The sequence below is a fragment of the Scyliorhinus canicula genome, chromosome 13 (assembly GCF_902713615.1).
Source record: "Scyliorhinus canicula chromosome 13, sScyCan1.1, whole genome shotgun sequence".
NCBI lineage: Eukaryota > Metazoa > Chordata > Chondrichthyes > Carcharhiniformes > Scyliorhinidae > Scyliorhinus > Scyliorhinus canicula.
Genome location: NC_052158.1, coordinates 6,082,585 through 6,098,587, shown reverse-complemented (window position 1 = coordinate 6,098,587; position 16,003 = coordinate 6,082,585). Strand labels below are relative to the sequence as shown.

Here is a 16,003-nt window from a genome sequence, read left to right as displayed (position 1 = left end):
TGATTAAGCTGTTAGCCAGCTGAACCTGAATCTCCTCATGAAGCTAATCTGATGTTTTGTTTGACCATGCTGCTGTGACTTGCTTTGGGGTGTTGTATTGCATTCAGGGTGCGACATAAATGCAAGTTGTCAGTGTAAGTTTAGACAGATTTTTGACCTCTTTGTGGTGTCCTCCCTGTCTTTCAGCACCTGGTATCCAGTGTGGAGTCAGACCTTGGGTTAGATAACGCAGAGAATGGCGGCCGGCACAGACAGAAGAGACACCTGTAAGTATCTGTGTCTGTGAGGGTGGGAATGTGTAAACAATTTGAGCTCACAAGTTGCCGGACATATAAGGTGTGTGAATGTTTGTATATATATGTGTGTGTTTGTCTTAGATGATCTTTTTGTGAGTGTCTGTATGTGAGTGTCTGTGTGCGTGTCTTTTTACATGTATGTTATGCTCATTCTGTGTGCATGTATTTGGGTATGTGCATTCATTTGTGCATTTCAGTGTGCGCACGTGGTGAGCGAATAGCAGGTCAGCACACTTGAGTCTGATCCGCTCCCCACCTAACATCCGGCTGCAGGAACCTTCCGGTGGGAATCATAAATGTGCGAACGCTTGAAGATTTCTCCCAATCTAGTTCCAGGTGCGATGGAAGGGATGGAAGGGATGAAGGAAGGTGGAGGGAATGGGGAACAATCGTCACCTTAATGAGGCCTATTGCTGGGGGGGATGGGGGGGTGGGGGGAGGGGGATGCCCGGGGGGGCGAGGCCCGGGAGGGGGGGTGGGGGGACCGGGGGGGGGGGTGAAGCCTGGGGGGTGGGGGGAGGCCCGGGGGAGTGGGGGGGGGAGACCCAGGGGTGGTGGGGGGAGACCCAGAAGCTCCTCTTCGAGAACAGAAGAAAAGGCTTGCATTCCGATACAACCAACAGGGCATTTTTGAAATTGTTATGGGCCAGGGTTTAGAAAACTCCGAGGTATATTATGGAGTTAACCTGACCTCGAACTGTTTATTGAATTTGGTTATAATGAGCACAAGAGTCTGCCTTTCAGGTGTTAATCAAGAGTTCTTCGACGCTTTTAATAAAAAAACAAGCTTTTTTTCTACAAATTTAGTTAATATTTATATAAACACACACAGTAAGATGTTTTATCAACTACAAACATAAAGACCCCACATAGCTACAGTAATCTATGCATATCCCTTAATGAATTTCCCCTTAACTGTTCCAATTCAATAACAAAATCCAAGTCAAACCAGAAACACCTTGACAAAGGTGGAGCCCAGCACACGGCACTCTTACTGGTATAAGACTTGGTGATACTCTTGTTCTCCGTCTCAAACAGCAGCTTTGGTTTCCTGCCAGAAAGTAATTATCCCTTTTAAGTTACCAAGCTGCCTGGAAACAGTTTTTAAAATGAAGATAGAGAGAAACACTTCTTTCAACCTGTGCAGTTCAAACCCAGTCCAAACGTCAAAGCGAAAGTAAAATTCAGAGCCACAGCCCAGCTCCCCCCACACAATGACATCACTGAAGCCATGTGGATAAGACAATAACTTTTCTTAAAGGGAAACTCCCATGATGAAATGTAGTCACTATTGTAATCTAGATCATACAATCACCACATCCAGCAAACTCCTAGACACAGCAGCACGATAATGATCAGATTGTCTGTTTTGCGTGATGTTGACACGGTGATAAGTATTGATCAGAACATGAGGGAGAACTTCCCTGATCTGCTTTGAAATGGTGCCTCGGGGTATTTTACATCCAACCGTCTGGACCCCTCTTCCTGCGAAGGCAGCGGGGTCAGAGACTTTGGGCATGGTCCTCCGGAAAGGTTTCAAGTTAACTTATGGCGGGGATTTTCAAGGAGTTTCACCGCTTGAACACTGCGGGAAGCAAGACCACACATGCAACAGCCAGAATCTGACCACCCAGGGGATGGGTGACAGCTCTGGGGACATGCCCATGGCCGGAGGGTGGGTGAGTGCCAGGGGAAAGGATGCCTGGAGAGATGGGCCAAGTGTTTGGGGGTCAGGCCGCATTTGCAGAATAAAGTGACAGGCGTCATATGGTTGTGCACAAAGGTGTTTATTGTGTTTTACCATTCCCCAACCTCCCGGTGCTGCTGCCCCCTCCCCAGCCCCCTCACACCCTACTTACCCCCCACCCCTTCTCCCCCTGCAGCAAGGTATCAATGAATTGGTCGGTCGGGTGGGCAGAAAAGTGGCAAATGGCCAATCAATCCAGGAAATTGTGAGGTAAAGTATGTTGGAGAGGACAAACAAGATAAAGGGAAGCCCATTGAGTGTGAGGATTCTGAGGAGCAGAGGGGTCTTGGGGTGAATGTTGTTCCGACACACTGGGCTACTGTGCAGGTCAATTCCAGCCCCACGTGCCCCAGAGTCACAACACAAGTGAATTAACCGATAATTCTTATTAAAAACCTAAAATCTTAGGCCCAATAATTACAATCGGCAGGTTTGTAAATGTAAATACGATGACAGTTTACTGAAAACAAGAACTATAATGAAAAATGCAGCAAATACAACAGGTTAACTATTATTTCATTCCTAATTCCCCACTTTAACTTGTCCCCATCCTCGACACACACACAAGACAGACAAACACAGATGGGGTGGAAAGGGGTAAAATCATAAGTTGAAGTATTTTTTTCCAGATGATTTTTTTTTAGCCCACCTTGCTTCACAGCAATCTTGCAGGTTCTATCTCTGTTTGCAGCCTCCGCTGGTCCTCTCTGTAGATCCATTAATTCAGGTTCTCTGGAGTTTCAAAGACGCAGTATTCATAGCATTTCTGGAGCATGATAGCAGATTCAAGTCATTGTTTTGCGCAGCCTGTAAAGGTTTCTCTGCAGGTTCAGACAGACAATGCTGACAGCTGCTCTTCTTGTGAGAGAGGCAGCTCAAAACTCCGAACAGCATTCCGATGGGATAGGATCCAATCATCACCTGTTACCCGGCAGAGTACAGCCTTTTGGTCCAATTCATTGGCCACCAGCCAGTCAATCAAACCCAGCCCCAACTCATCTCTCTCTCTCTCTGGTGCTGACAGGTCTGCAGCAAAACCAGCGCAGAGTAGCAGAGCGATCTCTCCGGAAACTCCTGCATTCTTTTGTTTGAATTAAAGGCACAGCCTGTTTGCCTTAAAGAGACATGTCCATTAATCATCCATGGATCAAAAATAATCACGGTAAAATAAAAGAATGGGGGGATAAATAGGGAATAAACAGGAAGAATCCTTACAATGTCCACAAAGGCAATTAGGAATGGGTAATACATGCTGCGTGCCAACATCCGTAGATGAATGAAGACAAAGGACGATCCGTGAATATGGCAAGACAATTTTAGATCAATTATTTGAATTTGTTCCTGGAATGTTAGCGTCCCCGTCAGGGCCAACATTGACTGCCCTGTGGTCACTGCCCTGGTGAAGGCTTCTGGGATAATTCCCTTTAGTAGCTGATGTGGAATGTATGGGGAGGGAGGTTTATCAATCCTGCTGAAGTCTTCATAGAACATAGAACAGTACAGCACAGAACAGGCCCTTCGGCCCTCGATGTTGTGCCGTGCAATGATCACCCTACTCAAACCCACGTATCCACCCTATACCCGTAACCCAACAACCCCCCCCCTTAACATTACTTTTTAGGACACTACGGGCAATTTAGCATGGCCAATCCACCTAACCCGCACATCTTTGGACTGTGGGAGGAAACCGGAGCACCCGGAGGAAACCCACGCACACACAGGGAGGACGTGCAGACTCCACACAGACAGTGACCCAGCCGGGAATCGAACCTGGGACCCTGGGATCTTGTCACCACATTACACAGAAACGAGGTGATCAAAGCCAGGGAGAGGGTGGCGTAGTCGTAGAGTCATTGGGCATGGTCTACCAGCCACACTGCACCCGAAAAGCAACGCGCCATGGCGCAACATGGCTGGTAAATGACGGGGGAGCCCGCTCCCAGGATCGAACGGGCTCTCGCGAGGCGTCGCGATGTGAAGCCCGCCCATTGTCGGCAGGATCACTTTTTGACAGATCTGCATATTAGCGGAAGGCAGTTAGTCTCACTGTAATATGCAGTTCCCTGAGGTAACCGAGGTGTTGGCATCTATCCCCTTCCCCTTGGGGGCTTTGGGCGGCCACCATTCAGTGCTGGTCTCTACTAAAGGGGACCAAATGGAATGGCGCTGGTGTGGGTTTCCCAGGGGATTGGAGGCCCCTTTGGGCCAATGCTGGTGTCACCTTGGCACTTCCAGTCTGGCACTGCCAATGTGGCCAGGCAGCAGTGCCAGCTGGCAGGAGCAATGCCAGCAATCCCCATGCCGGTAATCGAGCCTGGGGTGCAGTAGTTATTGGGTTACTGGGTTATTGGGATAGGGTGGAAGTGAGGACTTAAGTGGGTCGGTGCAGACTCGATGGGCCAATTAGGGATTCGATGGACTCGATTAGGGGGCTGGTTTAGCACTGGGCTAAATCGCTGGCTTTGAAAGCAGACCAAGCAGGCCAGCAGCACGGTTCAATTCCCCTACCAGCCTCCCCGAACAGGCGCCAGAATGTGGCGACTAGGGGCTTTTCACAGTAACTTCATTTGAAGCCTACTCGTGACAATAAGCAATTCTAATTTCAAATGGCCTCCTTCTGCTCTGTATGTTCTGTGTTCTGAGTTTCCTACCGTTCGTTATGTATCCCCATGCCTTGTCACTCCTATTAGTGGGAATAACATTGTACTCCAGAGGCCCAGGCTAATTCGCTGGGGACATGGGTTCAAATCCCACCACAGCAGCTGGCAAAATTTAAATTCAGTGAATTATAAAGCTAATATAAAGAATTAAATTATCATTGATTCTTGTAAAACTCCACCTGTCCTTCAGGGTAAGGAAAGCTTCCGTCCTTGTTGGTCTGGGCTACAACTCACTCCTTACCCCTCAGCCGTGTGGTTAACTCTGAAATGGCCCTAGAAAGCCACTGGTATCAAGGGATGGGCAACAGATGTTGGCTTTGCCAGTGTTGCCCACATCCTGTGAATATGCCAGGCTGTAGGTCTTTGCCCATGGTTTGGCCTTGCTCTCACAGTAAGAGGATAAAAGTATGAAAGGTCACAGAGCGAATCAATCTCGACTGAGATGTGATTGGACTGGATTTCGATCCCAGGGAGGCCCCGTTGCCTGGTGAGATAGATCTGATAATTCCATGGTGCCACTCAAAGCGCAAACACCAGGGATTTACAGTGATATCGACCCTGTGATATCATTAAACAACCCCAGGCCCTCCACAGAACAGGGACATTATCAAAGCAACTGTGACGCAAAACCCTAGAAGAAAATATCCAAACAGACAGCGAAGGCGCAGGTATTAACAAACATCTTCGAGGAGAATGGAGAGTCAGGGAGGCTTGAGGAGGGAATTCAAGAGCTTTGTACCATGGGAGCTTATTCATTGACGGGATGTGGGCGTCGCTGGGTAGGCCAGCATTTATTGCCCATCCCCAATTGCCCCTTCTTCAGAGGGCATTTCACAGTCAACTGCATCGCTGTGTGGGTCTGGAGTCACGTGTAGGACAGACCGGGTAAGGACGGCAGATTTCCTTCCCTAAAGGACTCGTGAACTCAATGGGTTTTAACAACAATCGATGGTTTCATGGTCATCTTTAGACTTTTAATTCCAGATTTTTATTGAATTCAGATTCCACGATCTGCCCTGGTGGGTTTGAACCCGGAATTCCAGAGCAGTACCCTGGGTCTGTGGAATACTACTCCGCTGCACTCCCGCCTTCCCAGAATTCCCAATGGCAGGCCAGGAATGGAGGTCACTCGGTCAACTGTACCGGCTTCTGTGAGGGGAGGGAGGGGCGGAGTGAGGTGAGGTAGGAAATCAGGGGGTTTCTCGTCTGTCCCGCCCACCACCCACCCACCTGCCGAACAGTTTCTCATGGTGCCAGCTTTCACCGCACATCACCATGGGTAACCTGGTCATGACTGGGGGGAGGGGGAACCATGTCGTGCATCAAAGTTGCAGCCAGCCGTGCACAACAATATCATTGGCCCCGGCAACTGGCCAATCCACACTCTTTTCCCCATCCGGTTATTCAAGCCAGCTTATTCTGTGTTTTCCCCATCCGGTTATTCAAGCCAGCTTATTCTGTGTTTTCCTCTCCCCAAACAGGGGCCATCGCCTGGGCTTCCTGCGAAGGTGGAACGATCCCTGTGGGAGGAATGACATGCACTCCCTGAGGTGAGACCTCTTCAATCACTCACAGGCTCCAGAATTCTTTAACGTTCCTTCCCCTCCCCTCGTGTTCCACCTCGCCCCTATTTTTCACCCCCTCCCCTCTCTGCTCCTCCCTCCATCTCTCCCCACCACCGCTCTTCCTGCACCATCCTCTGCTCATCTCTTTTCTCATTCTTCAGCTTCCCTCCTGTCCGCTGACCTTGGGACTGGGTGGGGAGGGGTTCAGACACTGTCCTTTCCCCCTCTGGGACTGGGTGGGACAGTGGGTCAGACACTGTCCTTTCCCCCTCTGGGTGGGACAGTGGGTCAGACACTGTCCTTTCCCCCTCTGGGACTGGGTGGGACAGTGGGTCAGACACTGTCCTTTCCCCTCTGGGACTGGGTGGGACAGTGGGTCAGACACTGTCCTTTCCCCTCAGGGACTGGGTGGGACAGTGGGTCAGACACTGTCCTTTCCCCCTCTGGGACTGGGTGGGACAGTGGGTCAGACACTGTCCTTTCCCTCTCTGGGTGGGACAGTGGGTCAGACACTGTCCTTTCCCCCTCTGGGTGGGACAGTGGGTCAGACACTGTCCTTTTCCCCTCTGGGACTGGGTGGGACAGTGGTTCAGACACTGTCCCTTCCCCCTCTGGGACTGGGTGGGACAGTGGGTCAGACACTGTCCGTTCCCCCTCTGGGTGCGACAGTGGGTCAGACACTGTCCTTTCCCCCTCTGGGACTGGGTGGGACAGTGGGTCAGACACTGTCCTTTCCCCCTCTGGGTGGGACAGTGGGTCAGACACTGTCCTTTCCCCCTCTGGGACTGGGTGTGGGTCAGACACTGTCCTTTCCCCCTCTGGGACTGGGTGGGACAGTGGGTCAGACGCTGTCCTTTCCCCCTCTGGGTGGGACAGTGGGTCAGACACTGTCCTTTCCCCCTCTGGGACTGGCTGGGACAGTGGGTCAGACACTGTCCTTTCCCCCTCTGGGACTGGCTGGGACAGTGGGTCAGACACTGTCCTTTCCCCCTCTGGGACTGGGTGGGACAGTGGGTCAGACACTGTCCTTTCCCCCTCTGGGACTGGGTGGGACAGTGGGTCAGACACTGTCCTTTCCCCCTCTGGGTGGGACAGTGGGTCAGACACTGTCCTTTCCCCCTCAGGGACTGGGTGGGACAGTGGGTCAGACACTGTCCTTTCCCCCCTCTGGGACTGGGTGGGACAGTGGGTCAGACACTGTCCTTTCCCCCTCTGGGACTGGGTGGGACAGTGGGTCAGACACTGTCCTTTCCCCCTCTGGGACTGGGTGGGACAGTGGGTCAGACACTGTCCTTTCCCCCTCTGGGACTGGCTGGGACAGTGGGTCAGACACTGTCCTTTCCCCCTCTGGGACTGGGTGGGACAGTGGGTCAGACACTGTCCTTTCCCCCTCAGGGACTGGGTGGAGACAGTGGGTCAGACACTGTCCTTTCCCCCTCTGGGACTGGATGGGACAGTGGGTCAGACACTGTCCTTTCCCCCTCTGGGACTGGGTGGGACAGTGGGTCAGACACTGTCCTTTCCCCCTCTGGGACTGGCTGGGACAGTGGGTCAGACACTGTCCGTTCCCCCTCTGGGACTGGGTGGGACAGTGGGTCAGACACTGTCCTTTTCCCCTCTGGGACTGGGTGGGACAGTGGGTCAGACACTGTCCTTTCCCCCTCTGGGACTGGGTGGGACAGTGGGTCAGACACTGTCCTTTCCCCCTCTGGGACTGGATGGGACAGTGGGTCAGACACTGTCCTTTCCCCCTCTGGGACTGGGTGGGACAGTGGGTCAGACACTGTCCTTTCCCCCTCTGGGACTGGGTGGGACAGTGGGTCAGACACTGTCCTTTCCCTCTCTGGGACTGGGTGGGACAGTGGGTCAGACACTGTCCTTTCCCCCTCTGGGACTGGGTGGGACAGTGGGTCAGACACTGTCCTTTCCCCCTCTGGGACTGGGTGGGGGAGGGTGTCAGACACTGTCCTTTCCCCCTCTGGGACTGGGTGGGACAGTGGGTCAGACACTGTCCTTTCCCCCTCTGGGACTGGGTGGGACAGTGGTTCTGACGCTGTCCTTTCCCCCTCTGGGACTGGGTGGGGGCCAGACCCTGTCCTTTCCCCCTCTGGGACTGGATGGGACAGTGGGTCAGACACTGTCCTTTCCCCCTCTGGGACTGGCTGGGACAGTGGGTGAGACACTGTCCTTTCCCCCTCTGGGACTGGGTGGGACAGTGGGTCAGACCCTGTCCTTTCCCCCTCTGGGTGGGACAGTGGGTCAGACACTGTCCTTTCCCCCTCTGGGACTGGGTGGGACAGTGGGTCAGACACTGGGTGGGACAGTGGGTCAGACACTGTCCTTTCCCCCTCTGGGACTGGGTGGGACAGTGGGTCAGACACTGTCCTTTCCCCCTCTGGGACTGGGTGGGACAGTGGGTCAGACACTGTCCTTTCCCCCCTCTGGGACTGGGTGGGACAGTGGGTCAGACACTGTCCTTTCCCCCTCTGGGACTGGGTGGGGGTCAGACACTGTCCTTTCCCCCTCTGGGACTGGGTGGGACAGTGGGTCAGACACTGTCCTTTCCCCCTCTGGGTGGGACAGTGGGTCAGACACTGTCCTTTCCCCCTCTGGGACTGGGTGGGACAGTGGGTCAGACACTGTCCTTTCCCCCTCTGGGTGGGACAGTGGGTCAGACACTGTCCTTTCCCCCTCTGGGACTGAGTGGGACAATGGGTCAGACACTGTCCTTTTCCCCTCTGGGACTGGGTGGGACAGTGGGTCAGACACTGTCCTTTCCCCCTCTGGGACTGGGTGGGACAGTAGGTCAGACCCTGTCCTTTCCCCCTCTGGGACTGGGTGGGACAGTGGGTCAGACACTGTCCTTTCCCCCTCTGGGACTGGGTGGGACAGTGGGTCATACACTGTCCTTTCCCCCTCTGGGACTGGGTGGGACAGTGGGTCAGACACTGTCCTTTCCCCCTCTGGGACTGGGTGGGACAGTGGGTCAGACACTGTCCTTTCCCCCTCTGGGACTGGGTGGGACAGTGGGTCACTGTCCTTTCCCCCTCTGGGACTGGGTGGGACAGTGGGTCAGACACTGTCCTTTCCCCCTCTGCGACTGGGTGGGACAGTGGGTCAGACACTGTCCTTTCCCCCTCTGGGTGGGACAGTGGGTCAGACACTGTCCTTTCCCCCTCTGGGACTGTGTGGGACAGTGGGTCAGACACTGTCCTTTCCCCCTCTGGGTGGGACAGTGGGTCAGACACTGACCTTTCCCCCTCTGGGACTGGGTAGGACAGTGGGTCAGACACTGTCCTTTCCCCCTCTGGGACTGGGTGGGACAGTGGGTCAGACACTGTCCTTTCCCCCTCTGGGTGGGACAGTGGGTCAGACACTGTCCTTTCCCCCTCTGGGACTGGGTAGGACAGTGGGTCAGACACTGTCCTTTCCCCCTCTGGGACTGTGTGGGACAGTGGGTCAGACACTGTCCTTTCCCCCTCTGGGACTGGGTGGGACAGTGGGTCAGACACTGTCCTTTCCCCCTCTGGGACTGGGTGGGACAGTGGGTCAGACACTGTCCTTTCCCCCTCTGGGACTGGGTGGGACAGTGGGTCAGACACTGTCCTTTCCCCCTCTGGGACTGGGTGGGACAGTGGATCAGACACTGTCCTTTCCCCCTCTGGGTGGGACAGTGGGTCAGACACTGTCCTTTCCCCCTCTGGGTGGGACAGTGGGTCAGACACTGTCCTTTCCCCCTCTGGGACTGGGTGATGTGGTGAGTTTGCTACCTTCCCGTGGCCTGAGCGTCTGATGGGTTTTTCTGTTCTGTTTTGGATACAGGCCGACAGCAGAGGAAGCCGAGCAGTGGGGAGAATCACTAGACAAGTTACTCGCTCATCGATGTGAGTACATTGACCTCACAGGTGTACATGTGAAGCCATGCGCACAGATCTCTGTTGTGTGGGGGATGTAGTCTCTGTGACTCGGGGGGGGAGGGGGGGCGGGGGGGGGGGGTACCCGGGTTCAATTTCTGCCTCATGTGATTGTCTGTGTGGAGTCAGCACGTTCTCCCCGTGTCTGCGTGGGTTTCCTCCGGGTGCTCCGGTTTCCTCCCACAGTCGAAAGGCGTGCAGGTTGGGTGGATTGGCCACGATCAATTTTCCCTTAGTGTGCAAAAGGTTAGGAGGGATTAATGGGTCACGGGGATAGGCTGGAGGTCTGGGCTTAAGCAGGGTGCTCTTTCCAAGGGCCGGTGCAGACTCGATGGGCTGAATGGCCTCCTTTTGCATTGTTGATTCTCTGGAAGCTATGATGTTTGCCTTTGAGATGGGTGTCGTGGTGGAAAAATGGAGAAATCGATTGATGGAGACAGACAGATGGGGAAAGATGAAAGGATGGACAGCTCGCGCGAGCGATGGCTGGATGGATGGATATTAGTTGAAGGACAGAGATGGATCAGTGGAGAGCTAAATAAATGGTGAGATTGATCAATAGATGGAAAGATGGATGAATGGAAAGATTGATATCACGATGGAGAGACGTATAGATTAATTAATTGGCAAATCCATATGCAGTCTCTCTGCATCGTTCCCATTTGTGGTTTAGCCCTGCAGCATCTCCAGGAAGAATCAGATTTCTGGAAAGCTTCATTTGTTTGTATTTAGTATTCATGCGGATAAATGTGTTTCCGATATTCCTGCCATGTGAGATGTGGAGGGGGAGGTGGGGGGAAAGGAAGTGAGGTAATCCTGTAGTACCAGTTAGTGTCAGCAGGTGGTGCTGCCGCACAGCTCAGCCTCCCCACCGCGGCGTCACCCTCTTTGGACTGTGAGGTGGTACTGGCCGATTAATTAAAATAACAGGAGGGGTAAAGGTGGGGGGGGGGGGGGGGGGGGGAGATGACTTATCACCTCACTGCCAACAGGGCTGCCAGCTCTGGTGGGACATGTTGCTGGAGTGTCTACCCATGTGTCAGTCGATCACATGACACCCTGGTCATGTGACACCTCGCCTGCACTTTGCAAATGTCCATTGCGCTTAACGGAGCATCTTTGGTGAAGTGGATTTGTTTCAGGCAACCAGGCAAGGCAAGACATAACTTGAGATGGATTAGTATCAGGAGGAGGCCATTCGGCCTGTTGAACATGCTTCACTATTCAATAAGATAATGGCTGATCTGATTGGAGCCTACCCCGGGTAACCTTTCACCCCTCCTTGTCAATCAAGAATCTATCTCGCTCTGCGTTAAAAATATTCAGAGACTCTGCTTCCACCGCCTTTTCAGGGAGAGAGTCCCAGAGATTCTCCGCCCTCTGAGGGAAAAAATTCTCTTCATCGTCAATGATGACCCCCTTATTTTTAAACCGTGACCCCCCTCGTGCTAGATTCTACCGCAGGAGGAAACATCCTCTCCACATCCACCCTGTCAATGCCCCCTCAGGATCTTCTATGTTTCGATCAAGTCACCTCATACTTTTCCCAACTCCAGTGGTTACATGCCTCACCTCTCTAACCTTTCCTCAGAAAAATGCCTAATCCTGGTTAGCTCAGTTGGCCAGGCAGCTGATTTGCGACGGGGTGCAGCACCAATCAGTGCGGGTTCAATTCCCGGAACCGGCAGAGGATAGTCAACCTCGTCCCTCACCTGAAGTGCGGAGGCCCTCATTTCAAATCACCACCGGTCAGTTCTCTCTCACTGAGGGGACAGCCGTCTATGATCATCTGGGAGGGTGGCTACATTTCAGACTGGTACATACATTGTTGATTGGCACATGATTGAGTGTGATAGTGAATGTGGTATCCTGACATATGTATGTGGACAGAACAATTAGTTCCTCACTCTATTCAAATAACGTGACTCTAATGTTCTGTGATGTGGCCGTGGTAAAGATGCACACACCACATCTAGTTCTTTGACTAGTGAGATAGTTTATTAACAAAATGGAAAGATAACTGACGAACTATAATACAAACGGGACGGATAAGGGAATTCTCCTGGAGTTCCATCTGATGTGACAATCCTCTTAATACAACTGCCCAATCTCTGGAGTCACATGGTGGATCCCTGCCGCCACCTGCTGGCCAGACGTCATATATCTGACTATATACATTATTATGCATATGCATATCACCACTATAATGTTATAACAGAGGGCAAGGAAGCGAGTTTACCGCCTTCTAAAGAAGAATGTGGATGATCTGGCAGAGGTCTTTAACATAATTGGGTTGATAGGTTGAGGAGATAGGGTGAGTACGATTTGTCATAAATACATTGAGGAATTCAGGACAACCCTGAGAGTTATGGGACTGTGGAACTCGCTACCCCCGGGGAGTTATTGAGGTGAATAGTACAGATACACTGAAGAGGAAGCTAAATAAACACGGTGTGGGGGGGGGGGGGTGCGGGGAGAGGGGGGGAGAAAGGAGTTGGAGGAAATGTTGGTGAGATTCTATGAAGAGTGGGGGGGAGTCCACGTGGAGCACACAAGGTGAATATAGTCACCAGGTTGTTTCTGTGCGATACATTTCACGTTCTGCTAACTTCTCAGATACAACGTCCTGACTCTGTATCCACCATTTATGTTCCCATGGTTTGGGGGGAGGAAGGGGAGTGACGGTTTCACCCTTCACCCACTCAGGTGAAGAGCGGGCTTTGCTCATCGATAGAACTCACTCGTTTTTCTTTATTCCCCCCCCCCCCCCCCCCCAATTCTTTTTAAAAATCTATTCTTTCAGGTGATGTGGGATTGGGTCAGAGTTCATTACCCATCCCTAATTGCCCTGGAGCTGGCTTGCTAGGCCATTTCAGTGGGCTGCCGTGAGTCTGAAGTCACGTGTAGGCCAGACAGGGTGAGGACAGCAGATTTCCTTCCCTAAAGGACATTAGTGAAGTCACAGCTGGGCAGGCCTCGGCCCACTAATTGGGGGGGCTCGTGAATCCCACGGGGAGATGTATTGATGCGTTGCCGTGGGTCTCGTGAGCATTATTATAATTTATATTCCAGATTTTTGTCAGGAATTTAAATTTCCCCAATGGCTGTGGTGGGATTTGAAGCCATGTTCCCAGAGCAGTAACCTAAACCTCTTGAGTTGCAAGTCCAGTGACATTACCTCTACATCACTCTATCTCTGGATCTGAATTGTTAAAATTCTTTCATTGAGGGCAGCACGGTGGCCTAGTGGTTAGCACAACCGCCTCACGGCGCTGAGGTCCCAGGTTCGATCCCGGCTCTGGGTCACTGTCCGTGTGGAGTTTGCACATTCTCCCCGTGTCTGCGTGGGTCTCGCCCCCACAACCCAAAAATGTGCAGAGTAGGTAGATTGGCCACACTAAATTGCCCCTTAATTTGGGTATTCTAAATTTTTTTTTAAAATTCTTTCATTGACGAGACCAGCATTTATTGTCCATCCCTAATTGCCCCTTGACAAGGTGGCGCTGAGCTGCCGTCTTGAAGCCGCTGCAGTCCCTGAGGTGTAGGTACACCCACCGTGCTGTTAGGGAGGGAGCTCCAGGATTTGGACCCGGCGACACTGAAGGAACGGCCGATATATTTCCCAGTCAGGATGGGGAGTGACTTGGAGGGGAACCTCCAGGTGGGGGTGATCCCAGGTATCTGCTGCTCTTGTCCTTCTAGAACATTGAGTGGGTTCCACAGTGAGTCTTTGACCAGCGCTGCATAGAACATAGAACAGTACAGCACAGAACAGGCCCTTCAGCCCTCAATGTTGTGCCGAGCCATGATCACCCTACTCAAACCCACGTATCCACCCTATACCCATAACCCAACAACCCCCCCTTAACCTTACTTTTATTAGGACACTACGGGCAATTTAGCATGGCCAATCCACCTAACCCGCACATCTTTGGACTGTGGGAGGAAACCGAAGCACCCGGAGGAAACCCACGCACACAGGGGGAGGACGTGCAGACTCCACACAGACAGTGACCCAGCCGGGAATCGAACCTGGGACCCTGGAGCTGTGAAGCATTTATGCTAACCACCATGCTACCCTGCTGCCCCTAATGTTGAAGGTGAAAGCAGCACCTCCTCCCTGGTTTGCTGGAAGATTGCACAGACACACGTTCCACTTTATCTGCTTTGATTCCATCAACAGGTGGCCTGATCGCCTTCAAGGGCTTCTTACGCACAGAATTCAGTGATGAGAACATTGAGTTTTGGCTGGCGTGCGAGGACTACAGGAAGACCAAATCCAACTCCAAACTCACATCCAAGGCCAAGAAGATCTTTGAGGAGTTCATTGATACCCATGCCCCGCGGGAGGTAAGACCGGGATCCCACTGTGCATGTTTCTAGCGATATTCCGAGACGCAATGATTACTGGACACCCAATTGTACAATCCGGAAACGCAGAGATGGGAATGTATCTTGACCATAAATATCGCCAATCTCTCGCTCCTTGAAATCAGTCCCAAACTGTCTTACTTCTTAAAAATGTATTCGTCGATAGTGAGCGTCGCTGGCTGGGTTTGCATTTATTACCCCTTCTCTAATTTCCCCTTGCTGGCCGTTTCATGGGGCATTTCAGAGTCAACCACATTGCTGTAGGACTGGAGTCACATGTAGGCCAGACCGGGTAAGGATGGCAGATTTCCTTCCCTGAAGGACATTCGTCTCCCAGATGGGTTTTTACAACAATCAGAATCATAGGATCCCTACTGCGTAGAAGGAGGCCATTTGGCCCATCCAATCTGCTTCAAACTTCTGAAAGAAGGCCCACGTGGATCAGCTGATAGAGTTTCCATAAGATGCAAATCTGTCTCTCCCTTCACTCACTCTCTCTTTCTCTTCTCCCGTCTCCCCCCAGGTCAACTTAGATTCGCACACAAGGGAAGTGACCACCAATAACATTCTGAGCCCCAACCGTTCGACCTTTGACCTGGCCCAGAAGCGGATCTTCGGCCTAATGGAGAAGGACTCCTACCCTCGATTCCTCCGCTCGGAGTTCTACATGGACTTGTCGACCCGAAAGCAGATGAACGGAGTGGCGTAGGGGGTCGGCCAGGTGGGAGGGGAGACTCCAAATGCCCGTCTTGCTCCGCTCGTCCCAGTTTGCATGACCCCAGACCCCCCCCCACTATCCCGGCAACTTCACCTGGTTCCTTTCGGGATAGAACCTCAGGCATGTCCTCTTCAACGTGTTGCCCGATTCATGAGAAGAATTGACGGAAACGTTCCTGGCCGGGAATGACTATCGGTGACGGCTGCTCGCAGACAGGACCACGGTCAAGGCGATCGCACACTTTTCCTTTTCTCGTTGCCACCGTTTGATCGGTGACCTTATCGCACCATGCATGTCTATTTACTCCGACTATCCGAGATGGCTGACAGCCGGAGGAGTTCAAGCCAGGGACATTTGATGCCTGGCTGTACTGAACATTCATTTATTTATTGTTCCCCTGCCTCTGTGGGCAGGAAGTACTTTGAGAAAGGTCAAAACCTTTCATTCATTCAGTTCGGATCGAGAGTGGGGTCGGCGGGGGGGGGGGGGGGGTGGGGGGGGGAAAATGTTGGTGGATTTCCATCTGGTTCTCAGTGAGGGCCCTATTGCATTTGCAGGATTGACTGTACCACTCTTTCCGACTGAGACTGAGGCTGTTTCACTGCGTACACTTTAAGTTCTCTCGTGTTTTGTTGCATTTTATTTATTGCGTTCTGACAAGCCAGCATCTCTTTTGTGCCCTCTCCAACCTCTGCTCCAGTTACGAACTGCAAGTCTTTCTGACCCCTCCGC

The 16,003-nt window shown here is 52.4% G+C and overlaps 1 protein-coding gene across 2 annotated transcripts in view; it reads left to right on the top strand.

Annotated features, from left to right (window-relative positions):
• Positions 1 to 15,740, top strand: part of LOC119976287 (regulator of G-protein signaling 3-like) — a 139,309-nt gene extending 123,569 nt beyond the window's left edge. For both annotated transcript variants that reach the window (XM_038816706.1, XM_038816705.1), the window contains exons 3-7: positions 187 to 266; positions 6,185 to 6,253; positions 10,091 to 10,152; positions 14,366 to 14,532; positions 15,077 to 15,740. In XM_038816706.1, coding sequence (XP_038672634.1) covers positions 187 to 266; positions 6,185 to 6,253; positions 10,091 to 10,152; positions 14,366 to 14,532; positions 15,077 to 15,262 — 564 coding nt within the window. In that variant the 3' untranslated portion in view covers positions 15,263 to 15,740. The remainder of the gene's footprint in view (positions 1 to 186; positions 267 to 6,184; positions 6,254 to 10,090; positions 10,153 to 14,365; positions 14,533 to 15,076) is intronic.
• The last annotated feature ends 263 nt before the right edge of the window (positions 15,741 to 16,003 follow it).